Source organism: Heliconius melpomene, chromosome 18 (genome assembly GCF_056956725.1).
Source record: "Heliconius melpomene rosina isolate 202511_hmr_F chromosome 18, ASM5695672v1, whole genome shotgun sequence".
Classification (NCBI taxonomy): domain Eukaryota; kingdom Metazoa; phylum Arthropoda; class Insecta; order Lepidoptera; family Nymphalidae; genus Heliconius; species Heliconius melpomene.
In genome coordinates, this window is record NC_140406.1 from 10,499,596 (window position 1) to 10,526,675 (window position 27,080).

Sequence of the window (27,080 nt, forward strand, 5' to 3'; positions counted from 1 at the left end):
AAATCGCTGTCATTGGGTAATTATATACATATTTAATTTAATTCTGACATTTTAATTGTAGTCACGCTGGCTTTAGTCTCTTTCAATAAATTTGAGTAGTAAATTTTTATTTAGTGTTCTCAATCACGATTATTCATTTATTCTTCCAATTTTCAAAATAACTCCTTCGTTTTTGTCAGTTTCATTATTTTTTTTTAAATTCGTGGCTTTTAAATTTTAAAAAGGTAAAATAAAGTGTCATGGTTTTATTAAAATTGTCTTTGTACTCTATTTAATTATAGTTTAGAGTTATAGATATAAATAATAGTTTTAATTAAAATAAATATTATTAAATAAATATAATATTCAGATTAAATTGAAAATAAATTTATTTAGATAAAATCAATAAATACTGAAATTCGTCTACGCATAGCGATTTATGTAAACACAGTATTGAAATATTACTATACATTGTCATATCACAGCCACGAGCAAATCAGGTTTTTTGGACGCCCTAAAAGAAGTCGAAGAATCCTTAATATTTTACGCCTCTCGTTTTGTTTCTCATTCAGCTACCATTTTATTAAATCTATAATATTATGATTATATTATTAATTAAGAATATATATAAATAGAATTCATAATTATAGTATAATTATTATGTTGTTCGCATTTATAAGGAAAACTAGCGGACCCGGACGCGGCTACGCCTGCTTGAAATATAAGAATATATTTTTTATAGAAATATAATTTCAATCTAGATGAAATGCTAAAAGTGACTATTATATTTATTTTCATAAGGACGAATATCAAAATGACGCGGTAACGAACGCGATCGCGTAGCGACGACGGTTGTTATTAACATGGCACAATAAATTGCATGTCAAATTAGAAAGTATTTTAATTTATTAGTATATATGTGTAATGTAATATTATATAGCCTATAGCACTTCTGAAGAATGCAGCTTTCATACAAAATAAAAACAAAGTAAATCGATCCAGTAGATCCAGAGATCTTAGCGTTCAAACAAACAAACAAACTCTTCCGCTTTATTATATTAGTATAGATTATAAAGAAATTTAATTTTATTTAATTTCAAATTAACATATTTATTTATTATTTCCAAAGATTTACTCATTCTCATTGTTGATATTATTAATATTCAACTGTCTCAGAATAATATTGTATTCTACTCATAAAATACTTACTATATTCAAATCTACTTCTAGTGTAACTTATTCTTGCTCTTATACTAATTTTTGCACTTTTACTAATTCTTGCAATAATGTTTATTCATACAGATATTAATTTCAGGAAAGGAAGTCTACTTAATATAATACTCTATTCTTCTTTCTACTCTTCTTACTTCTATAATTCTTCATTCTTCTCTACTCTTGATGTTGTTGTTCTAGTACTCATGTATGAGCTTGCATTCTATTCATATGGATCAACAATATTAAGTACAGTAAGGCACCCATCTTGAGACGCAATGGCTAGGGCCTTCCCGCCGTGAGCGCTCGCGACGCCTGTCACTTCTGCTGGGGCTCGATATTCTGCTATTGCTTTACCATCTACGGTTCTGAAAATTATTATTTTAGAATCTTTTTATAGTATTATAAAAAATGTTGCTTCCCACTGATGTGATTCATTCTTTCAAATTATACGAAGGATTTTAATGTTGTTTTCACCATATACATTAGAGTAACGCCAAGAATAACAAAGAATTGTAAGAATAACGGTTAGTCAGTTGCAAGTTTAGGGGATTATTGTTATCCAATTTTCTTTGTAATTAGTATTACATGTTTATTAATAAAGTAAAAAAATGCATTCTCACCTAAAAACTCTCAACGTCTTCCGTCCACTATGGTAATAAAATACATATTGATCGTCCGAACTGAACATTGTTATAATTGAGAAAACACCCTCAGCTGCTCTTGATATCAGCTGTTGGACGGACGTCCCTCGCTTCAGTTCTATGAGGTCCAATCCGCCTCTTGAAGGAGCGCACAGTCCAATTTTACCGTCTCTTGTACATGCGCCGTTCCAGCGAGGAACGAACCTGTAATTCATTATATTGGAGTTAATTTATTATTCTTAGTTTTGATGCAAAGCGCGGCGTTGGGTTCCACCTCGCAACACGTAAAGCAACTACAATTCGGCGGAAAGTGGGGAAACTTAAGTTTCTTAACGTTAGATTTCTCTGCCTATCTTGCTATGAGCGAAATACAGCGTGAAGTTGAATAATAAAGCCATAGGAGCAGGTAATTTTATTTTTAATTTATTTTTTTATTATATTATTTTCAATTTTAAGTGATGGTTGTAAAGTACCTGACATGTCTTTTAGTCTTGATGTCTATTATACCAGCTTTATCGTTCCCGATGACAGCAACCCAGTGCGGCTTGTGTGGAAGTGCCACTATTGACTGCATGTCCTTGATGCCACTATTTTTAACTGAAATCCTGGAAAAAAAATTATTTAATTTTTAACATTTTTTTTATTTATTTTTTTCATAGAAATGTCAGTAGTGTCAGTCCTACATGAAACTACTACTGGCTTGGAAAGCAGTTTTGTTTTATCCAGTAGCTATAGTATTTATACCTAACCTGTGAAGCCTAGCACCAGTCTTTGCGTGGAACACATGGAGACACTCCTTAGAGTTTTTATCTAGTCCTGGAGCAACCACGTGGTGCTCATCAGCAGAGACTACTGCTGCGCGGTATCCTGTACCTCGTACTTCATAATCCACTGTGTATATTTTTTCACCATCTGTTGGATTTTGAAATTAAATTACATTTTTTTTTAGTTTAATGCTCTATCCCATATATAGTAGAGTAGGCAATGGGAACCTGGAATCTTAGTGTTAAAACCTTTTGTTTCCATTAAGACATTTCAGTTCAAAAAAAAAAAATAATACACACGGGAAACAATAAATGCAAGAAAATTTATAAGTCTTGTGGTATTTTATATTCAAATTGGCTTAAAAAATCAAAACTAACGGTACAGTTACCTGGTACAGTCCTCGCAACAATATGAGCGATGGCCATATTATTAACATCATCGGTAGAAACTACCATGGATATAGTGATAAGCTTTGTCCCATCTTCTAGAAGAAGAAGTTGCTTTACTCCCTTTTGCTCTTCTTTAAATGCTACCTAGAAATCAAAGACTGTAAATTTAATTTTTAGGCTGAAAAATGAGAATAGATTCTATATTTTATCTTTAAGTCTAATTTCTTGATTGATGGATCAACATTTTTGTACATGTGAAATGGAGACGATTTTTACTTCACAGACAAACTATCATCATCATCATCATCATGAAATTTTGGAGAATACTTGAAAAATAATATCGTTGAAAAGCGAGCGAAGCCACGATGAAAATAAGAATACATTCTTAGCTGTATACCTAGTAGGATAATGGGACAATGGGATAATGAGATCTTATTGTTAAGACACTCCGTTCCCATTAATATACTTCCGTTCCCAACTTTCCATCGAATTCTCAAGGCATTGCAAGCGGTGGAACTCAATGTGGCGCATTTATTTTATAGAACAATATTAAACTCACCTGTCTATCGGGAGTGTCCCATATAACAACATTGCCAGATTCCGCAGTAACAACATTCTCCCCACTCGGTGTGATGACAGCGTGCGTGACGATAGCGCCGAGAGGAGCGTCCGCTAGTTGCGCTAACAGTTTTCCCGCACGCGTGTCCCACAAACCCCAACAGCTGCGGGTTACTGTTACTGCTAGCTGCTGGTCTCGAGCTAGGCTGCAAAATAAAACATGTCTGATGTGAATTATTAAAATATATGAATAAACTACTTAGAATAATTAATTAAACGTTATGAGCTACTGACTATTTGATGATGTTCGAGAACAGAAGTTTAAGGAAATATTTGCTAATACCACCTTATAGAATCAATCGGCAGCTCCTGTCTGTCAATCTTGTGGACTTGCTCAAAGATATTATCAATATTCCAAATCTTCACAGTTCTGTCTATGGAAGAAGTTATTACGTTATTCCACGCTCCTACAGTGAGCGGCTCTAACTGAACAATTCTCCCAAAGTGTGCATCTAGAACTTTAATCAGCTTTGTTGTTTCTAAGCTCCATACGTAGAGGTTCTTTCTAGAAAATATTATTATTTGTAGAATTGATATTTAATATTATATATACTTTCACAGTTTTAATCACATATTAAGGAAAAATCATCTTGAAAATCATCCAAGTTCGGGCTTTTTGAAAACAGTCCTGGACTTACATGGAGGAAGTTTACTAGAATTTCTATGTAGTTCGCTCGTTTCGTTCGCAAGACGAGCAGAGCAGGTTCGAACCTTACTACTAGAATTTTGAAACATACAATTTTATCAGAAATTACTCTCTGAATATTAACAACTTGATTACGAACCTAACTCCGGCCACAGCATAAGTGTTATTATTACTGATCATAAAAGAATTAGACAAAGTCATTTTAGTAGAAATATTTCGTATAGTGTGTGGTAGTTTTAGAACTATTCCCTCCAAATGCAAGTCTTTTTCTTGTTCCAGATCCTGCTTCTCCTCCTGAAAAAAAACGTTACCTTTTAAATATGATTTTTTTATACTAAAAGTAGCTGTTTCATTTGAAAGAATATTTTAATTTAAATTTTGTTAAATAATATTTAAATTTTGAAACTTACGTCTTCTTCTTCTTTCTTCTCTTGATCGTCTTCATTTGCTTGCCTCTCAAAATGATTGCAGCGTGGTATGACATTGTTAAAATCCCAAACAACAAAACTATATGTTGTTGTTGCTATAATACATAAACAAACATTTACATATTTTTTACATGTTACTTAAACAGGTGGATAGTACTCAGGCACATTTGATACTTTATTATACAGCCAGCCCAGAAAATAATAACAAAAATAAAATGAAAAATAAACATTTTAAATGTAAACATAATGTACCAAGCAACATTTTGTCCTTTTTTCCTCTCTTCAACTGGAGCATAGCCTCAGCGGTGTCCGTCTCTAAGTGGTGGAGTTCCTCAATCTTATCCCATTTAAGTTCAGTCTCATTTAATCCGTATATTGATATCTAAAAGTAATAAAATAACAAAATGGGAGTGTTTATGAAAAATATTTTTACATATTTACGCATTTCTCAAACTACAATATAATGTTTTTTTCTCATGTTGACTGATGTTAGTGAGCTAATTTAATTTACTTTTAATATTATTATGTTTTTTCTACCCTTTCGAGCACATAGCTTTTGCGCTTTGACAAGCCAGGCCAAAATTATTATTTTAGATCAGAAATTATGTAATCATTCATTTGTTATATAAATGGACAGCCATTTGTTTATTTATACCTGGTAACCCCTTTCAGGATCGCTCGTATAGATTTTAGTCCAGTTCTTATTTAAAGTGAAAGCCCCTCTGCATCTCAGTGGCTGTAACCACGAACCAGACTTGCAGAACTGCACTAAAAGCCTATCGTCATCCAAGTCTCCACTCCACATTACAAGGACTAGATTTTCTAGGTCCCGAAATTCGATTGCTAAAAAGAACAACCAAATTTAATTTCACTGGCCAAAATTAATATTATTTTTAAAACATTATTAAAAACGAATAATTTTAAAATATCAAATACACACATACATAGAATTTCCCAAGACACATCTTCATAAGGCGCTGTATCTGGTGCAAGCTTGGTATCTTCGAGCTCTCCTCTCATATTATATTGAACCCAGGAATTTGGTCCATAAATGAACATGTGATGATTTAATACGTATACGCCACGGACTGTTTCACCTTTTCAAATGGAAGAAGCTAAACTTTGATGGTTTGATAGATAATGTTCATTTACAAACTTAAAATTAAGAAAAGGATTGAAAAGGGTATATTAATTATTTTTAAGGACCTTTAATAAATGTCATTTCATTAACTCATCGCCTAAGACAGATACCTGAGACAAAATTAAGCCCGATTTTCACCGCGAGCAGTGCCGACCCATTAAGGCCTACGTTGAACTAATTTGGTGGAAATATAAGCTTATTTTATTTAAAAGGGATCTATTCCGCCGCTAATTTCTGTTTCACGATGGAAACTGTGCTTTATTTAAGATATTCTGTATTCCCTTAGGTTTCTGTACTCCCTAAGATTTAGTAAATTTATTTTAAAATATCAGTTTTAAAAGCCATTTATATGTACAAAATTTCAGATTTTGATTACCTTCATCCAACGGATTATCAATAGTAACGTATTCGCTTGTCAGCATATTCAATAGTATTGACTGAAACATTATAATATTTCGTTATTTCATAAGCTCTATTCCAAACATAGGCTACAATTATACTTTACATCTATAAAAGGATTAAATAAATTGAAGTGAAATTGAATTTGTCGTTTTTTTTAAATGCACGCACAAATAATTGCTTAAAAGGTTTTTTGAAACTGAGTAATATAATTTGATTTTTTATTTCGTTTCATGTTTTTGAAAAATTCATGGTTATTTGACCTGAAACTGAGATTGCGAGCTTACAAAAGTATGTAATTTTTATTATACATTCTATAATACTAATAAATAAGTGAGGTTGCTGTGACGCAGACATAAGTACCAGTAAACGTGACGTTGTGGGTTCAATACCCAATAAAAAATATTACAAGTATAAATAAATATACATTTAAAATATTAAGATTCATTAAATTAACTTTTATGCTTATTTTTAAAATTGTGTGCTATGTATAAGTTTAGCAATTAAGATTTCTTTAAGCGTCACAATATTATCTCGCATACGGAAAGAACCAGGTGCCGCTTTGTTTTCCGGTTTCTGTCCGAATTGACCTGGCATTTCGGCTGCCAGATGCCTGTTTTTTCTGATTGGAGTAGGATAAGTAGAATAACTTGTAGCCAGTGAGCACAAAGTTCGCAACCGCAAGGCTTGCAGTCCTACTTTATCCTTAAAAGCTTATTTAAGTTGATAGACATAATTAACAAATTAGAAATCCTAAAAAGTAATAAGCAATTAAAACTTTACCACAGAATTATTGGTAGACGCTGCAGCCCACTTGTTGTCTGATGAAAGTTCTAGATTTTGCATAATTCCTTCCAATTGAGGACAAAGATCTCTTGCAAGATCAGAAGTTGATAGATCCCATGATATTACTCTACTAGATATGGACACTACGTAACGCTTGTCTGAACTTAAACGGAACCCGAAAACTGCGAACTGGTGACCTTCCAAGGAGTACTGGAAATGAGAAACAAAAAATAATTAATTTAATTGATAGTCACTACACAACAGAAACTACCTCTTACAAGAACAAGGTAACGTAGGATAGATAAGAGAATATTTTACGGGAACAAAAATCTTACGGGAACCGAAAAGAATCGAGATTTTGCCGTCATTCGCCGATATAACATTGTATTATACACAAAAATAAGATAAGAGTCGCAGCATGGTATATATGTTAACACTTTAAATTAAGTTGATTGTTTTAGAATATCTGTACTACTAAATATAAAACTATAAGTAATTTTAGAGAAGTTAAAATAATAAATAATAACAAATAAAAATTCTCGAATACAATTTGAAGTGACAATGGTCATATTACTACAATAACGGAAAAAAAGGAGCTACGACAGCATCTTACTTTCAAAGGTCCACCAGGTGTATGCAAACAATGATGGGACGGCAACAACGCACAATGATTCTTTCCCTTATCATGGCACTGTTGCAACAATGAAGCTACAGCAGGATTGTGAGGTGCCTCAGGTAGTAATCTTCCTGCAAGTTGTGGTGCAAGCATATCCGGGAATGCGCCTAGTATAGCACCACCGAGGCGCAGGGCGTCTGCTACTAGCATTAGTTCCCTAGTTGTGATATAATTTTGTAAACTTAATGAATAATTATTTATTAATAAATTAAGTTACCCTTAAATTAATATTTCAAACCTGACTGCATCTTTATTAACATGTAACTTAGCATCTTCAAAATCAGCTAACACCGCTTGAAGAGGACAGCAGTTGAGTTTCGCGTGGAGCCACTCGTAATTGAATAGTACTTCCGCGTATAAATCCGTGAAACGTTTTGAGCGAACTAAATGGAATGGGAGTTCACCGAACTAAAAATTAAATTGGTCTTTACTAATTTACGTATATTTAAATTATTATTCTTAATATTTAAAACATATCATATTTTTACATAAAAACATCATATGTAATCAAATTCGATTCAATTTCTCTAATCGAATCTTCGATTTTCATAAATTACCTTTCTCAAATTATATCTTTTGGAAGAACCATCAGCAGAAGTGAAGACGAGCGGTTGTAACGGCACTTTCCTGTCAGCAACGCCCTCTTTGTCCGCAAGATTAAATCTATGACGTTGTATTTCAGTGTATTTGAACGGCTTTGGTGTACCACCACCCCAAATACCTGCAAATTTATGTTTTCTTGTTCGTTATAATGTTTTTATTGTAGGCCAATAGAAAGTACAATAATATAGTGAGGATAAATGGTCTCGACAGACGGACAGACAGACATTCAGACAAACGGGCCACAAAATGATGGGTTATTTGAAGGGGTTAAGAAGTTGAAGGGGGTTAATTAAGGGGTTTTTTGAAGTGTGGAATCCTAAAAAGAACTAAATACTTACCTAAATAATAATCAGCAATCATAGAATGAAAGTACATGGCCATATTCATGTTCTTGAAGTATCTCTCTCGTGCTGTGTCGCGGAACTGTCTGTGGTACCAGTTCATAACTGAAACTCCATCTGCTTCTCTTTCTGATAGGTAATTGGGAAGATCGTTGCGGATTCTGTAGCATTAGATTTATAGCAAATTAAATAACTAATTTTCTATATTAGTTAGCAAAAATAATTTACAATAAATATGTTTTCAGTTAATACCTTGTCCATAATAAAGGTGGGATTCTGCGTACTGGAGGTAAATGGTATTGATAAACATCATCTAACACTTTATCATCTAGAGAAATTAAGTCTTCCAATTCAGTTTCAGAAAGCCCACTCCTTGCAGCTGTTATATAGGCAAGGGCATGAAAAACTAGTAAGCGACCATGCTGAAAACATAATAATTATGCGTATCATAAATATTTGCATTTAAGAATTCAGATAATCCATTCCAGTCTCGGTAATGGAAAAAAAATAGTTTTAACTAAAAAAACAAGCCCAATTATGAAATGTTAAAATTACAAAAATTATTAAATCATTATTTAAGCTTTGTAACTTTTATAAATTGTTATATTAGTTGCTATTTTGACGTAAAAGTAGCACTAATATAACAATTTACCAACAAGCACCGACCTGTTTCTCAATTCTTTCAAACAGCATCATAATGGAGTCCATCACGGTTGAAGCCAGGTGGGTATCTTGTGGCTTTGTATAACTTCGCCATCTACATACCTGCCATTTAAAACAATAGTAAACAAACATTATATACTGATTTTCCGAAGGATTATCGAGGTATCATCTATAATAAATTCTTTGTCTCTTATCATATTTTTGAGCGCCACGCAGTATCGAGCAGCGAGGAAGGCAGAGGGACCTAGTGTTAAGTCACTCTGTTCCCTATTTTATAAATAATCAATTATTTATAAATAGCTAGCTAGGTATAGCTATCCTAAATTTTTTGGTAAACTGCAAAAAAATTATAAAAAAGAAAACATTACCTCAGCAAATACTAGTTTAACGAATATCGGTAAAGAACATTGTCCGATCGCATTAGACACTAGGCGCCACTGGTAATTGCTTAAGTCACGTGCTGCTGATGCCATCCATAATCTATGTTATATGAAAAAAAAAACATTAAAATTTATTTAAATATTGTAGCGTTAGTAAAGTAGCATAAAATTATTAAAGGATATAGTAGATTTGAATCCAACTCGGCAGAATATTTATATTTATAACAAAATCTATTTAAAAGCATAATATTAGAAGCCGTCGTGTTGTGAGTTTGAGATGGATTTGTGATGGAGATGTGATTTTATTTTTATTAGTATTATTCTCTGGTAACAAGGCGCAGCGTTGAGTTACGGCACTCAAGACGCAATGGTTCGAACATACGACGAAAAGATGAGAACGGAGTGTGTTAACACTCCCTCTGTCTACCCTCCTATATGTGGGATACAGGGTGCAGCTGAAAAAAAATACTATGATATAGATATATCATATCTAGGTAGATATAATTATAATAAGGTTACTCACTTTAAGACTTGCATGGCCAGATCTTCACCCAAAGCTGTTACTTCTAAAAAATTCTCTTCAGAATCAATCATTCTACGAAGTACGTCATACTCTTTAGATACTTCAGGATTAGTTTCTTCACATGCACATGTTACTATAATCTGTTAAAAATATGCTTATGAGAAATGTGTTAGAGATATCTAAAATCTAATAAGACCTGTTGAGGGAATTAAAAGATTTATTTTGAATATTTCAGTCACGATTTAGTGTTGGTACAGTCGGTTTCTTTTGTGTGAACGCACTTGAACGATGCAGTTTCAATTTTTCTACGATAATGTCTGCACGATCCTGTATAGACGAATCCAGTCCTCAATCCAGACGTGGCGCGTGTGCGGTTCGATTCCCATTCGGTGGAATGAATTATTGTCTTAATCATCACATAAGAATCAGTTACTTACTTTACAATGCGGTGGTAATCTTGTGGGTAGCCATGACACCTTGTTGTTTTCAGTTCCAATACCAGTGAGTTGATCAACGGAATCAAGGAATAACAGTAAGGGTTGTTGTTGAGAAGCCATTGTTAATAATTGCTTGAAATGTGCCGTGAGAGGGACCAGATCATCAGGAATGCTTTCGAAAGGCAGTGCGAAGTTATAGGATATCTGGAACAAATTCATGTTATTTGCTTGTATTAATTATGATTTATTAAAATGTAGTGTTCACGTTTTTCCCACATAGCAAGGTGGGCAGAAGGAATTTAGTTTTAAGATACTCCATAGCCAATATATTCTAAAACCATGGCTCTTTCATTTTTTATTAATATCTCCCTAATTACAATTACTGTGTGAATTACCTGTTGGCAAATTGATATAAGTGTTGGTGTCAATGCGCTGGAGTCGGGGGTAGTTCCGAGGAACCTGATGATGTTAGTTGGACGGACTTCAGCAAACCAATAGTCTAAGGACATTGCAGAACTCTTCGCTAGCAGACTAGTTTTACCACAACCACCTGTTTTTAGATATAAAAGTTATTTTTTTATTATTAAAATTTTTATGTGAAATACAATATAAGTGTTGTTTGTAATACGAAAAAATCCACAATTTGAGAGGATCTAAGATTAACTTTATTATTCAAATTGTTGCTGGAGCATTATTGGAAGCTAAAATTATTATTAATGGCAGGAACTGTAAAACTGATCGATGTAACATAGGCTTCGTCCTCTATTTAAAAATTGCTTACTGGTGGATTAATATATTTTTTCCTCACATAGTGGAAGGCAGAGGGAGCTTAGCGTAAAAACATCCTCTTTCCAATTTTCCGCTCAAACTTCGAGATATTTACGATGTGGCGGAATTAAATGCTGTGCTTAACATATGATTCGTTCTGTCGAATGGGGATCGAACCCATAACCGTCGCGTTAATAGTAGTATGATACTGTGCCGGCGTGGTCTCTAATCTAGTAACAGTTATTGCAGTTACTTTACTTACCTTCACCGTACAAAACCAATGGTTTATCAGATGTGTTCGTCATATAATTTTCTATGAAGTTCAAATCATCTTCTCTGCCGTGGAACACTTTGACGGAATTATTGCAAGCGTGCAAATGCTGGAGTATTTCTGTCACTATCTGTCCTTGAGCACTGCTGTCTTCTTTGCGCATGGCTCTTTAATTATAAAATTATAAAATTAAGAATAAACTTTCTTTAATTAACCGGATACAGAAGGCAGTGTTACTTGAGGCGGCGCGTATTGTGCGGAGGTTCCTCTCTCTGGAGCCCTAGCCACCGATGGCTTGGACCCTTGTCCCGCCCTCGGAAGAGTGGTTTTTTTATATTTTTAAATATTTTTTTTTATAATAATTTATATTTAAAAATGTAAAATTGATTCACTAATTTAATAAAAGTATATTCTCAACTTTCTTTTATACATATTCCATTTTCCAGCAAAAAGAAGAATGGGAATCGAACCCACAACCATTTGCAGTCAGAGACTGCGCCATGACGGCAATAATCATATATGATGATAATTTTGAACAAACATAATTACCTGTCGACTAACTTAATGATATTTTTATAGAAATGTGATATAAAATGATTAAGATATTCGCCATGTGTTTCATTGTCGAGACCATCCCGTCCGATCCACTCCACTGTGTATCTGTAATAAGTTATGATTTTGTAAGTACCTATGTCTTTTTAGGTTCACGCCGTTTCCTGCTCACCGCAGGGTAGCCAATGGGAACCTGGGAACCTAGTGTTTTCAACCCACTTTCCGATATTTGCGTGTTGAGTGGAGTCGCTGGGCGAAATGGGCTCAACATTTATATTATTTAATTAACTTTTACACTGATTACATTGAATACGGCTTCTGCGCTACATATAATTGATTAGTTAGGAAGCCTAACAATGTTTAATGGAGTGAAATCATTATTTTACACGAAATCAACAGTTAATAATTTTATTTTTATTTTATAGCTTTTGGTTGTGAGTTCGATTTCCACTTGAGAGTAATATTTATTTTGATTTCCTTCCCCTAGTCGAGGGTTCTTTAAATTAGAATTTCTGCAAGAAAAAAATACGATCCACTGCTAGTCGGACTCGCCCACAGAGGTACCGTACCAATTTTATACTTTTTTTATAATAATTAACAAACTTAAATGGTCTTAACGGTCGTATAGACGTGCAACAAAATAATCCTGAATGCTTTTTTCATTTAAAATGCTTTTAATAAAATATACCAAATATATGTAGTAGGTACATAATAAATAAAAGCTAAATAAAACCTTACTTTTGTATATTTGTCGTTTCGATTTTCTCAGGTAATCTCACATCTCGTAAGTCAGCTAAGAGCTTAGAAGCTTCAGCGTCCAAACTTCTATTGAGGATATCAACAAAATTGCTGGCTTTCTTCAAGTTCTGCAGATTTATATTGTTTATGTACCGTACGTATGCCAAGCAATGGTTCTTTGTGTTCTTCACGTTGAGAACACCATTGATCACTTCACGTTCAGTTACTAAAAATATTGAAATTAAATATAAAAAAAATATATTTCAGCTTCACACTGTATCCCGCAGACAGCAGGGTAGGTGGTAGGGGCCTAGTGTTAAGACAGTCCGTTCCATACTTTCTGTAGAATTCTGGAGGCATTGTGTGTTGAGTGGCGGAACTCAACGCCTCGCTTTGCCTCAGTATTAAATTTTATTTATTAAATTTCTTAGATTGGGAATCGAATCCACAACCTGTCGCGTTTATGTGTCGAATTTCGCACCTCTTGCATGGTTCCACAGAGGTGCGTGTTAGAGACCCACTACGTTCAAATTAGATAAATTAAAAGATTATACGAGGTCAATCGTGGCGTAGGGGCACAAGCGTGTGACTGTAAATACTACAGGATGCGGGTTCGATTCCCACTCGAGGAAATGGGATATTTAATTTTCTTTTGCTCACACTGGTAAAAAACCCGGCGTTGAGTTCCACTAATGCCCCTAGAATTCGGTTAAGAATGGGGAACGGAAGTGTCTTAATACTAGATTCCAAGGTCTGCCTAACCTGCGATGTGAGTGAAGTTAATTAAAAACTGAAAAAAATAATAATATTTAGTCTCGTCGATTGCAATTAATAAAAGATAATGTAAAAAATGTGAACTTAAAATAATTATAAAATTACATTACTCATATTTGCTCATATTTTATACAAAAAAAAAACTAAACTAGTTACCTGACATAAAATAATTATGCATAGTATCCTTATCGATTTTTCCGGAATTGTACAATTGCAGGGACGCTTTGCGGAACAATTTCTGCATTTTGTTGAGCGTGTCCCACCAGACCGCCTGGTCCTCCGCTTGAAGTTTCGGAACGCGCTGGAATCCAAAGTTAAAGTTAAAATTTAAGTTTTAATCTAAATTCGGTTAAGTTTTGATGGAATTTGGCGTAGCAATCTCGTATACATATGTATTATGGGTACAATGTACATTGTTCAAAGAAGAGAAAGATTGAATTTTTCTATGATTTTTTATGAGACACTGTGTGTGTTGAGCGGCAAGACTCAACGCCGCGCTTGGTCTAGTGGAGCGAGGTAAATAAAAAGCCTATATATAATCATTCCCTCGAGTACCACAACGGCCTGTTTAGAAGACTAGGTAAAGGGAGCCTATTGTTATTGATCTGGTTCTGGGCAAGTATAAAGCGTAAAATTATAAAATAATCTAATAATATTATTATTATTTTATATTTTTTGAACGATAGGCACTACTCTTGATATATTTTACAATTTTTTTTTCAAATGTCTTACTTTAACGAAATGGCTGTCCCTATGATATAATTTTAGGGATCTACTAATAAACACATTACCTTCCTTTCCGATGTCATCCGATTGTTTAGTGTTTATTTCTTTATTATCCATATAAATAAATAAATAAACACAAAGAAAACAAAGAAAATCACATACAAAACACAAAATAACACAAACGGCGAGAGATAATTCTGAACTTAATCAATTCCCAATACTTAAGCTCCATTGAGCGAAGTTTGATTTAAACTTGTTCTTGTTTCGAACAAACAACTTTATTAATTGTTCAGTGAATAGCTGATTTATTCACACTGCAAATTGTGTTTTATAATGGACTGAATGCTGTTGAAAGTGAAATTATTGGAAGTTTTCTTTTGGGACTCCGTTCATATATGTAGAATTAAAAAATAAGAAGAAAAAGAGAAAGCAAGAAAAAGGGAAATAAGAAAAAGAGAACGATTAGGCATTAGTGTTAGTAAAAGAGTTTTTTTTTGGTTTATACATAGCAAGCTCCTATTTTCAGTTGAGAACGAAGTGTTTATTGCTATGTAGTATACCGAAATGAATGGAGTTTCCAAAATATCGCGATTGGCGGTACTTAACGCCGCTCGTTGACTTCTTCTCTTCATCCTGTTGACAGATCGAGGAACTGAACAAATTTATTAATTAATTCCCCAAAATATTAATAGTTTTATTTACCTTATTATTAAAATTTACAAGTATAGATGAAATAGGTTGCAGCACAGACACCGGTGGTACGGCGTTCGAATCCTTTTTGTACCACGTGTCCAGTAAAATGACGTCGACACCGCCAGCGTTTAGGTCATCTCTCAGCATTTGTAATTCAGATGACAGAACGTACGTCGGTATTGGTCTAGAATTTTTTGATATTTTATTGAATGAACATTCTTATATTGGTGAGGTCTCTTAATAAGCTATCAGTCAAAAATATGAAAACTATATTTATAATATTTTAAAACGAAAATAATTAAATGCAAAGAGTACCTGTATCCATATTTTTGTCCCAAAAAAACAACGAAATTGGGACCCATGGATAGACGTTGACAATTCTTAATTTCCCGCATACACAGTTCTGTGGTCATGTGGTCGTCAGTCGCCTCATCTCTTACCCCCCACCGCATGTCTACCACCTAAAGGTTTATTTATTTTTCTATATGAATATTATAAAACTGAAGATTTAAGAGTTAGTCTTAAATGTCAAGAAACATCATCATCATCATCATCATCATCATCAGTCTGTACCCGTTTCTAACTACTCCTGGACATTTGCTATTGTCTAATATATTGATATGGAATATAAAAATAAGTATTCTGAAAATTTCTAAATCTAAAGTATAAACCATTTCTAAATCGTTCCAATTTCCAAAGTATTATTAGAAGTTCTTATTCATTGTTTAATTGTCTGAGCCATGTTTTCTATTACAATATTGAACTATTCCTGACTAAACGTAGCGTTGGATTTGTAAACATGTTAAGCTTAGTCCATATAGACGTAAAAGGATTGGTTTTTTTTAGTCTACGTGGTATAAGCCAATCTAATTAAACGTGGTGGTTGTCAGTTCCAATATCACTCGGAAGATATTTATGAGATAGTCAAGGCAAGGTTAGGGGCTCAATTCCCATCGGGAGACTTCTTGAGAATTATTTTCATTTTCCTGCTCTGATGGACAAACCGCTCGTTGAGTTTTGCTACTTACTTGTAACATCTCGAAAATTTGGTGAAAAGTGCACGAGCATTGTTGCATTGCACATGTTTAAAATCGTTAGAAGCGGAGAAAAGAGTTGTTAATGGGTCATTTCTGTTAATATTTCTAATTGTAATTAATGTCATAATATTTTTTGAATAGATGGGTTTCGTCTGCCAATTTGAAAACAAGAGAATAGAAAAGCACTATACCTTACCCAATGTGTACTTTCCTTATAATAACCAACAATCCCCAGTTGCGGGTTTATTTCTGTCGACGGAAGCTTACCCACGTGCTGTACTGAACTAAACTAAACTAAGCGCACAAGTACTTACATACTATTCAATCCAGCTATGAAACTATAACGAAATTCCTACAGTACTAGTATTAATAGAACGTTTCAACTGTTTTTTCTGAAAGTAAACTCTTGTGCTATTTTTGTAATTTTAATGTAAATATTTATTACTAGCGGCCCGCTCGCGGTTTCACCCGCGTGAACTATGTTATTATTAATTTCTGTCTCCATGGCTACGTCCTAGTGACGTCTATGCAAAATTTGAGACTCCTAGCATTTGTAGTAACGAAGTTTCATACAAACTTTCGATCCCAAAAACAACCCCTTAGAAGTCGAATATTGCAAATTCCCGTCTTAGCGAGCACCTACGTCCTATAAGTAACTCCTATGCAAAATTTGAGATTCCTAGCACATGTAGTTTCGAAGATTTCGTGATGAGTGAGTGACCTTTCGATTTTATATATATAGATATATTTCTTAGTTTGCATTTCTTTTTTCATAATTATAGTACAGGTTCCTATGGGACGCGCTTTAAGCTCCTATATTTTGTAGCAATTAGAGGCTGAGTGACGGAACTTGAAGCCCCGCTTTAACTTGACGGTCCAAAGAAAAGAGTAGGAGGAACCCCACAGCTATCACACACACAGGTTGAGATCATATTCGTGTCGTGTTAGCAATTTAAATTATATATAATTTTATGCTTTACTACGACACTGAGTAGACTAGACTAAGCTTTTGTGCCCCACTGCCCCCAAAATAGAAGAATGATTAGTCTCTTCTTTCAACCACATCTTATAATTTATATTAGCCACGCCAGCACTAGTATTATTACTAGTGGCTACCCGATACTCCATTTGCGTGTAGTATAAAACGTAAAATCCAGTTTTCTTCCGTTCCCGTAGGAATTTTGAGAAATCTTCTCTTAGGGTACCCCTATACTCCCAAAAGTCAATACCCTAAATTTCAGAGTTTGCTCTGCTTAGTTTCATTGCATTGTCACCCAGTCTCTTAACGTAACGTAAGTAACGGAAGATTTTTATATACAGACTAGTGGACCCGAACGCGGCTACGCCCGCTTGAACTATACGAATATTTATTAAATATATTTATGATTTTTTTTTCAGTTTTCAATAGAGAGATGCATTAAGCAAGCTCATTTTGGGTGACGTTTTCCAACAACAAACTTTGCAAATCGTTGCTTAGCAACGGCGGTTGTTATAAACATGGCGGAATAAATTGCATGTCAAATTAATAAGTATTTTAATATATTGAAATATATCGATAATATTACAAATATGAGTAAAAAAAGTATCCTATGTTCATCCCGGGACCCTCAAGTATCTCTATATGAGTATTTTATCACAATTAAATTAGCGGTTTGGCCCTGATTGCGTAAAAGACAGACAGACAGACAGACAGACAGACAGACAGACAGAGTTACTTTCGAATTTATAATATAGGTATGGATTTATGTATATACCTATATATAGATTTCGTAAAAATGTAATATAAATATTTATACTTGTATAATTCCCAAAACCCACACTTTGTTGTTGAACAGATCGATGTCTTTAAAGTCCCTTTGCATTTCCTTGGAAAAATCTCGGATTCATTGAGGATTATTATGAGAGACAAATCAAAAGAATTTTAAGGGGAAGCTAAATTATATTAAATATTATATTAATATTTTTTGAAATCTATTTGTATGAGACGTGGTCTTTGTCATTCTAATTTATTTTGGCTTAGGCTTGTCCACTCTGCATATTGCAGGGTAGGCAGAAGGAACCTAAGACTCTTTGTCCACTGATTGTGGGTTTTATCCCCACTCGAGGAAACGAAATATTTATTTAAATTTATATTTCCAATTCTTCGGTCTGGTATAGAAACAAAGCGCGGCGTTGAGTTCTGCTATTCAACACGCAATGCTTCCAGAATTAGGCAGAAAATGGGGAACGGAGTGTCTTAACACTAGGTTCCCTCTACCCTGCTGAGTGTGGGATACAGCGTGAAGCTGATTTATCTAGTTTAAGACATTATCTGATCACTTCTGACACGTGAACCGTACTTCATATCAGCCTTTTTTTTGGTATCTTTTGCATGTTCAATTTTTTAGCATCACGATTTATCCGTCAGGGGTTGACCAGATACCGATACAAATTTGTACTGAACTCTCGATGAACAAGTCCGACTCGAACTTAACTGATTTTAATAACAGAATAAATGTGAAGTAAAAATATACAATTATTTTTGTTAGAGTATTGTTAAACATCCTGTCCCTTAAGAAAATCTAAGGATTTAGAGAGTGGAAGCGGAAGATATAAATTTTTATAGTATCTTAAGACGATCACTTGAATTCGAGGAATAGCAATATCTTTGCAAATAATAACATTGTATTTTATCTATTTTCTATAAAAGTTTGTTTATACTGAAGTCACACAAGTATTTTTTTAATGTAACGGGAATTGAACCCAAGCATCTTTGATACTGGTCAATCTCGAGCGAACGAGTTATGCAAAGATATAATTATGTATACTTACATATCATAATAATCTTAAAACGTTAAAATAAATTTACTGTATGTAAAGGCAATCTTATGTAGCAAGATTAAAAAAGTTATTATAATTAAAAAATGTTGGATAAAATGTAAACACGACAAAAGAGTTTCACTGTAAATGCTGCTAAATGTTCGATTCCCACTCGGGAATTTTTGATTATATTCATATTCATTTCTTCGCTCAGGTAAATAAATCGTGTCGTTGAGTTCCGTTTCTCAACATGTAGTGTCTTAAAAGTTAGGCTGAGTGGGTAGAGAACGGAGTGACGCTGAAAATAAAACTATTTCATTATTAAATACTTACTTGAAATTCCAGGCCATGTTTTTCACGGCAGTAGTCTTTTATTCGTGGATAGCATTTCGCCATTAGAGTATTTCTTTCCATGGTTGTGTCTGTAATGTATAATACGTATGAAGTTAGTAATATTTAATAATAAGGTAAGATAATAAATTTTAAAAATATATCGACGTTAGCAGTCCTATAATAGTTATTTTTTATATAAAAAATAAAATAGGAAAAAATTGCATTTTCGTAGTGTTAATCAAAAAATATTTTTAGAAACATGTTTCTTGAAATCTTCCAAAAGGCAAGATTTTTGTAATATAGAAAATGATAAAACTTAGTTTTTGATATGGGGAAAAGTGTACTTTGAACACTTTCGTCCCCATTCTTCAACACACTCTTAGCGTGCAACGTTCGAGGAAAATATGTGTAGAGTTAAAGGCACTCTGAGAGTGAGCGAAAAAAAACAATGTCCAGAGGTAACCTGTTTAAAATTTAAATGTTTTTTTTTTATTTGGCAGTCTTACCACTTACTCTTGACTAACCTGACTGTCCGTAGTGGGTTCGATTCTCACTCAGAGGAATAAATTATTTTCATGTCCTCGCTCTGGTAAGAAAACAAAATACGGCGTTGAATTCCGCACCACACAATGTCTCAAAAATTGTGCGTACACATTGTGCGTACATTAGGTTCTCTTTATCCCTTGCAGAAACATTCGTCATTACAACATTTCTTCATGAAGATATAAAATTACAAGTATTCAATACATGTAATATCCTAAAATGCATTAGAATTCTAATTTAATCTATATAATGCAAAACTGACCACTCAACTTGATTGGCACTAACTTTGATATTCATTGGACTCCCATGGGCTCACTACAAGTGGATAACTAAAAGGTTTATTTTTATTAAATTTACTTCGTTCACGCTATATTTTTGTCAGAAAAACCATAAGAAAATGACTCAGTAAGTAGTAAGTTTATGTATTAGCTTATTATAAAAGTAATATTTAAAGGGGGAAGATGGGATTTGTGGTTTTAAAACCCATTTTCCCACTTTTATGGAGTACGTTGTGTCTGTGTGTCTATTAACAAGTGATAATAATTTTACATTAAATTATTAATGAATATTGTAAAATTATTAAAGAATAATGTAGGCAAAGCGACAAGAAGAGATAGCCCAAGGTGTACCCATTTTTTTCAGCTTTACACTTTATTCCATATATAACAGTGTTGGCCAAAGGAACTTAGTGTTAAGACACTCCGTTCCCCATTTTCAGCGGAATTTAAATAACATTACGCATTGAGTAGCAGAACAATTTAAAATATAATAAATCCCCCAAGTGGAGAACGAACCTATAACTATTGCATTTAAAGTCAAACGCCACCCTACAGCAAATAATACACATATCTGAAAAAGATATGCTAAATACATTAAAAATGTTTTGCCACATTTTGAGTGCCAATATAATTAAATTAGCAAAAGTAGTGACCTAACACTATCTTATCTTTTCTACTTACTAGAATGTAAATATTATTTTTAAAGTAATGCATTGCAGTATCTTGCAAATGTAAGGCACTTAGTTTATTACGTGGTAAAAAGTTCTTTATAATTTATTCGGTTTTAACACGCGATTTCGCTCTTCATATTATATTGTATATTCTGCGGAAAATAACGAAAATATACATTTTAAAGCTAAAGTTGAATTGTTTTTAAACTAACTTGTCTTAATATTAGCTCCCTCTGCCTATCCTGCTGATTGCGGGATGCAGCGTGAAGCTGATTTCGGCAACTACTACTACTGCTGTGCAAGGGGAGCGGAGAGCCTTGCCACTAACTTCCCTTTGCCTGCCTGTTATGAGCGTAAAGCGCGAAGCTCCTATAGTTTTATCCCTAGCGGAGTAGCATGGATACTCTGTTCTAGAAGGTCAATCGAGGTCTCTCCCTGTCTCTCTTACCATTCATTCTTTCGTCACTGATTCTCTCGACACATTCTACTAAATTCATAGTATGACATCCTCGCAAACATTAAAATATACAATAATTTATTTTAATAAAAAATGTATCGATTTTGGGTAAAAAATGTATGGATTTTACTAACTTGTCTCCAGTTTCTTCAAATATTTCTTATTTTATTATTGTATAGTGTAAAAAAATAGCGTGACTAATTAGTTTATAACACGCTGGTGTTAGCGCCAAAATGTAGTAATACTCATATGATGCGTCAAATGCAGCTACCGCGGGACACCGCAAGCCTGGCAGCGGTTGTTTTGGTTTCATTTTAATTATTCAATTTGCAACAAATCATTGAAATTAACTTCAAAATTGACTTTTAATAGAGGCCGCGCTGATTTAGTTTAGATATATTCCTGGTAGCTTATTACAGTAATGGGCTCGAGCACTTGAAAGAATGTTTACTAATATATTAAACTAGCGGACGCGCGCAGCTTCGCTTACGTATTTAGGGGTGAATTCTAATAAACCACGAAACATATGTTCACTGAAATATTTTTAAGGGTCTAAATTTCAAATTTTATAAAAATCGGTGGCGATTTAAAGATTTTTCCATACAAACTTTGAACCCCTTATTTGCACCCTTAGGGGGTGAATTCTAGAAAACCATGAAACACATGTTCAATTAAATATTTTTAAGAGTCTACATTTCAAATTTTATAATAATCGGTGGCGTTTTAAAGATTTTTCCATACAAACTTTCAACCCCTTATTTCCACCCTTAGGGAGAGAATTCTAGAAAACAATGAAACACATGTTCAATTAAATACCTTTAAAAATCTATATTTCAAATTTTATAAAAATCGGTGCCGATTTAATTTCTTTTCCATACAAACTTTCAACCCCTGTTGCACCCCTTTAGGGTTAAAATTTTTCAAAATCCCTTCTTAGTGGATGTCCAGATTACGAAAGTAAACATCTGTCCAAATTTGACGTTTCTACGCACAGCGGTTACGGCTGTGCGTGCGTCTTACCTCAGTCAGTGAGGACAAGTCCTTTTATATATATAGATATCACATCGTATCCCACATATAGCAGGGAAAGCAGAAGGAATTTAGTATTAAAACACTCTGTCCTACGCACTGCCCTAATTTTCAAGACACTTCGGACGGATGGACGGACTTGCCCATCGAGGGTACCTGTTTTTTGAGGTACGGAATCTTAAAAACACGAAGAAAATATAAGCAATGAAATGTATAGGCTGGTAACATGATGATTCAGTGTCATTCTCAGTCTGACATCGTAATTGTAATCCGATATGATCGGGTCTCTGTCGGTTCTCTTGTACTCGTTTCAAGCGATTTATTATTTTTATTGGAAATAATTATTAATTATGCAATAATATATAAAAAAACATATAATCTTATAATAATGGATGTGTAGAATGAAAATGGAAATGACTATAAAGTCCACCCTTATATATCTTCCTGCTGTAACCCGCACACAGCAATGTAAGCAGAGGGAACCTAGTGTTAAGACAGTCCGTTAGCGAAGAAATGAAATTATTAAATATTTCATTTTCACAAGTAGGAATCGAACCCACCACCTGTGGCGTTCACATTTACACGCTTGTGGCACTTGTGATTTACTATAAATTTAAAGTTTAAAATAAAATTGAGATAAAAAAAATTCACTGTTTTTCATATCATTTAATATTAGTATATTTTTTAATGTATATGTACTGTATGCTGTTTTCAGTATACAGCAGGTTAAGAACAGTGTTAAGACACTTATTCCCCCCTTTCCCCACTTCTCTTTCTTTGGCCTTTTTACCAGAGCGAAAATAATTCATTCCCACGAGTGGGAATCAAACCTACTGCTCCACGATGGCCTCGTTTATTTTATATACGAGTATTTACAATTGTACATACATATCCTACCTTTATTTAATCGAATAACCTTTTCAAATCATTTTAACAAAATTACTAACTCGTTATCAAAATATTTGATTAGGATTCTACTTCTATTGTTTTATATTTCACATTGTTTCATAATATTTGCATGAAACATTTCTATGGTCACATTTAATACGAGCACCTGCAGAGGAGCTCAATTCATGTGTATATACTTTATACTTAATTAATTTGAAAAGTATATTATATTTCTTTTTTTATTTTTCTCTATGGAAAAAAGTGCGGTGTTGAGTTCCGTGACATACGCAACGTCTCGAAAATTGGGCGGGTAGTGGGGAAACGAATGTCTTAACACTAAATGGCCGCTGTATACACTGTTGTGCGAAAAAAGTTTAAAGCTGAAAACGCTGTATCTCTCACGTAGAAGAGGAAATGGGGTTACTTGGGCCTAGTGTTAACACACTCCATTTCCCATGAACACACTTCCGTTCCCCACTTTCTGCCAAATTCTTGAGGCAATACATGTCGAATGGCGGTGTGCGTTATTTACCAGAGCAAGGAAATGAAAAATAAATGAAATATTTCATTCCCTCGAGTGGGAATCGAACCCACAACCGTCGCGTTTTTTAATCGTAAGCCTGCGCCACGATAAAAATATTCTGTATTTTTTTTTCTAAATTATGTATGTAACGCAACTTTAATTAAAATATTACTATAATATAATTTATGTATTTACACTCTTTTTACAGGTAAAACATGGCATCTACCCAAACTCATTAGATATGCTAGAGCTTGCCAAAAATTTTTATTATATACCGAGTAACAAAGATTTATACAAGATAGTGCCATAATTTAAAGTTTACAATAAAATTTATGTCACCAATATATATTTTCTTGTTCTTTTTATCATTTTTCGTCTTTCTTGATATCGGAGGCATGGAGCTGAAAAGCTATAAAAGAGAAGAGAAAAGAGAGAGAAAGAGAGTTCCGTGTAACTAAAACGTTGATATAAAACTATATATGTATGTATTTACGTAATTATATAAAACTCTTCCGTTACTGAGTGACTGAAAGACAACGGACTGAAGGTTGAAATTTGGTTTGCAACTAGGTTGTTTAGTAGGGATCACTAACAGAGGATATTTCGAAATACCTATAAGAACAGGAAGAAACGGGGGCGTTCATTTCACGCCCTAAAGTAAAACGGGTGACGGTTAGTATATATAACATACGTATTCAAGTACCAACATTCCATTACCAGTAATGATTTGGAATTATTTTTTAATTTATTTTCTAAATATATGTATGTCGGCTTGGGTGATAATTTAGTTAAATATTGAGAATAAATTCATAATTAGTTAGTTAATTACAAAAGATGTTTTAAGGAGTAAAATTAGAAATAACATTTAGAGTTAATAAAATGCTGTAAATATTGAATTGATGATTTTGTATTTGTCAGTTTCCGGTGGCGCCACTTAGGGCGCGTCACCGTTGTCAATGTCATTGTTACTTTATAAAAGGCCACGCGGGCGTTGTACGCTCAGTCGAGGCTCTGCCACGGCTCGGAGCACTACTCGTGCTCCACCGCTGGTTAACCTCGACTATTTTAATTATGAATGTTGTTAAGACCTATTTGTAATTATACTGGACTGGAGCAGTGAAAGGTGAGTGTTAGTACTGTAAAGGGACCCTTAAGCCTACTCCTGGGGTCACAAGTCCCAGGCACTGCTCCAAGCCATCATTTAAAGAATAAGATAATGTTGTTATTATTTTCCTTGTAATTTACTATGTTTCCAGTCATTATTTGGTTTATTTATTTGTTTTAGATTTACTTATTTGTTTAATTAAGTATTTCGAGTAAAACCAAAGGCCAGGACATGGTCGGAGGTTCTACTCGTTTATTTTTAATGTCTATTACGCCCTTTTATTTCCGACATCAGAAGCGGGATTGATCCAGCAGGTCCATCCTTTCACATCTTCTCAACAAACAAACGTGCCAGGGAATTCGGAGACACTCTTGGCACTGGCTAATAGAAGGGAATGAGAAACGCTGTCTAAACAACATCGGGCTAGTATATTACGTGAAGTAGAGGGTATGTGTGGAGGAGGAGAACTAACGGAGGTTGCTCATGAACAACTGCGATTGGCGCCCAAACCAGGTGAGAGAGTAATGGTGCAGAATTCCGTGTCGGCATCGGGAGAGGTGACACATAAAGGATCAAGTTTTGCTTAGAAGAAAGTTGTTTGACTATATTTATTATTGTTATTTTTGTGTTATTGAGTTTAATAATTTTGTTGAAGACAGGGGCCTCCAAAATTTGTGTGTATGTGAACAATTTTGTTGAGGACAGGGGCCTCCAAAATTTGTGTGTGTGTGAACAATTTTGTTGAGGACAGGGGCCTCCAAAATTTGTGTGTGTGTGGACAATTTTGTTGAGGACAGGGGCCTCCAAAATTTGTGTGTGTGTGTGAACAATTTTGTTGAGAACAGGGGCCTCCAAAGTTTTCTTGCTACCTAAAGGTTTTCAATATTTGTTAATTTATTATGATAAAGGTCAGGGGCGACCTTATTGCAGAATGGCCGTGTCGGCTTGGGTGATAATTTAGTTAAATATTGAGAATAAATTCATAATTAGTTAGTTAATTACAAAAGATGTTTTAAGGAGTAAAATTAGAAATAACATTTAGAGTTAATAAAATGCTGTAAATATTGAATTGATGATTTTGTATTTGTCAGTTTCCGGTGGCGCCACTTAGGGCGCGTCACCGTTGTCAATGTCATTGTTACTTTATAAAAGGCCACGCGGGCGTTGTACGCTCAGTCGAGGCTCTGCCACGGCTCGGAGCACTACTCGTGCTCCACCGCTGGTTAACCTCGACTATTTTAATTATGAATGTTGTTAAGACCTATTTGTAATTATACTGGACTGGAGCAGTGAAAGGTGAGTGTTAGTACTGTAAAGGGACCCTTAAGCCTACTCCTGGGGTCACAAGTCCCAGGCACTGCTCCAAGCCATCATTTAAAGAATAAGATAATGTTGTTATTATTTTCCTTGTAATTTACTATGTTTCCAGTCATTATTTGGTTTATTTATTTGTTTTAGATTTACTTACTTATTTAAGTATTTCGAGTGGAACCAAAGGCCAGGACATGGTCGGAGGTTCTACTCGTTTATTTTTAATATCTATTGCGCCTTTTTATTTCCGACATGTATGTACATAAAAAATATTCTTACCTGTAAATGTAGAACTGGTGAAGATTCTGACAATCTTCGAGCTGACCGGTGGCAAGGACTTCAAGGAGCCACCGAAAATTAGATCTACCGTTCTGTCATCCATGATTATGAGTTATCTGATAAAAAAAAAACATATTAGTTGAGATCGTCGTGGCACAGCCTCTGACTGTAAAAGCGACGGTTGTGGGTTCGAATCATTTTCATTTCCTTACTCTGGTAACGAGGCGTTGAGTTCAGCTACGCAACAAGGAATGCCCAAAAATTCAGAGGTGCGTTGAGAACGGAGTTTCTTAACACTATGTTTCCTCTACCTACTCTGTTATATTAATATAATATTTAAAACAAAAATTCTAAATGAATATTACATATAAACCTTAAATAAAAACTGATTTCCCTTCATTACGTTTGGATGATAAGGAAGGAAGCGGGTTCAAATCGTGCTACACTTAAAACTTGTATAAATTGCAATGTATTTACTTTAGCCCAATCGATAGGAACAGCATAGGTTAATTAGAGAATAACCTATCTACCTTACAAATTGCGCTTAATCACGACACCCGGCAATTACACTAAAAGGTTGCTTATCAAATTTATAGACAAAAGCTATCACTACGTAGCCCGAAAATGCTATCAATTTATTACACGCCAATATGTGTCCATTTACAGTAGTAGTAG

The 27,080-nt window shown here is 34.1% G+C and overlaps 1 protein-coding gene across 1 annotated transcript; it reads right to left on the reverse strand.

The window, feature by feature from the left end:
- Positions 1 to 815: 815 nt before the first annotated feature.
- LOC146529547 (NACHT and WD repeat domain-containing protein 2) lies at positions 816 to 26,508 on the reverse strand. Its single transcript, XM_085202334.1, has 32 exons — positions 26,406 to 26,508; positions 19,322 to 19,410; positions 15,468 to 15,613; positions 15,162 to 15,336; positions 13,890 to 14,034; positions 12,960 to 13,185; positions 12,219 to 12,329; positions 11,661 to 11,836; positions 11,026 to 11,180; positions 10,631 to 10,834; positions 10,194 to 10,333; positions 9,659 to 9,770; positions 9,294 to 9,392; positions 8,880 to 9,049; positions 8,625 to 8,788; positions 8,241 to 8,404; positions 7,922 to 8,091; positions 7,621 to 7,840; positions 7,005 to 7,217; positions 6,199 to 6,259; positions 5,626 to 5,778; positions 5,337 to 5,524; positions 4,934 to 5,063; positions 4,664 to 4,776; positions 4,393 to 4,547; positions 3,894 to 4,112; positions 3,549 to 3,753; positions 2,989 to 3,133; positions 2,585 to 2,747; positions 2,309 to 2,440; positions 1,815 to 2,039; positions 816 to 1,559 (listed from the first exon to the last, which is right to left on the reverse strand). Exons 1-32 carry the CDS (start codon positions 26,506 to 26,508, stop codon positions 1,415 to 1,417), a joined length of 5,016 nt encoding a protein of 1,671 aa, XP_085058460.1. The 3' UTR covers positions 816 to 1,414.
- Between the last annotated feature and the right edge of the window lie 572 nt (positions 26,509 to 27,080).

Coding starts and splice junctions, on each gene's coding strand:
- LOC146529547 (XM_085202334.1), bottom strand. CDS start 26,508: ATGGATGACAGAACGGTAGATCTAATTTTCGGTGGCTCCTTGAAGTCC. Junction 2,748..2,988: donor TGTTGCGAGGACTGTACCAG/GTAACTGTACCG, acceptor AAAATCCAACAG/ATGGTGAAAAAATATACACA. Junction 2,441..2,584: donor ACTGGTGCTAGGCTTCACAG/GTTAGGTATAAA, acceptor TTTTTTTTCCAG/GATTTCAGTTAAAAATAGTG.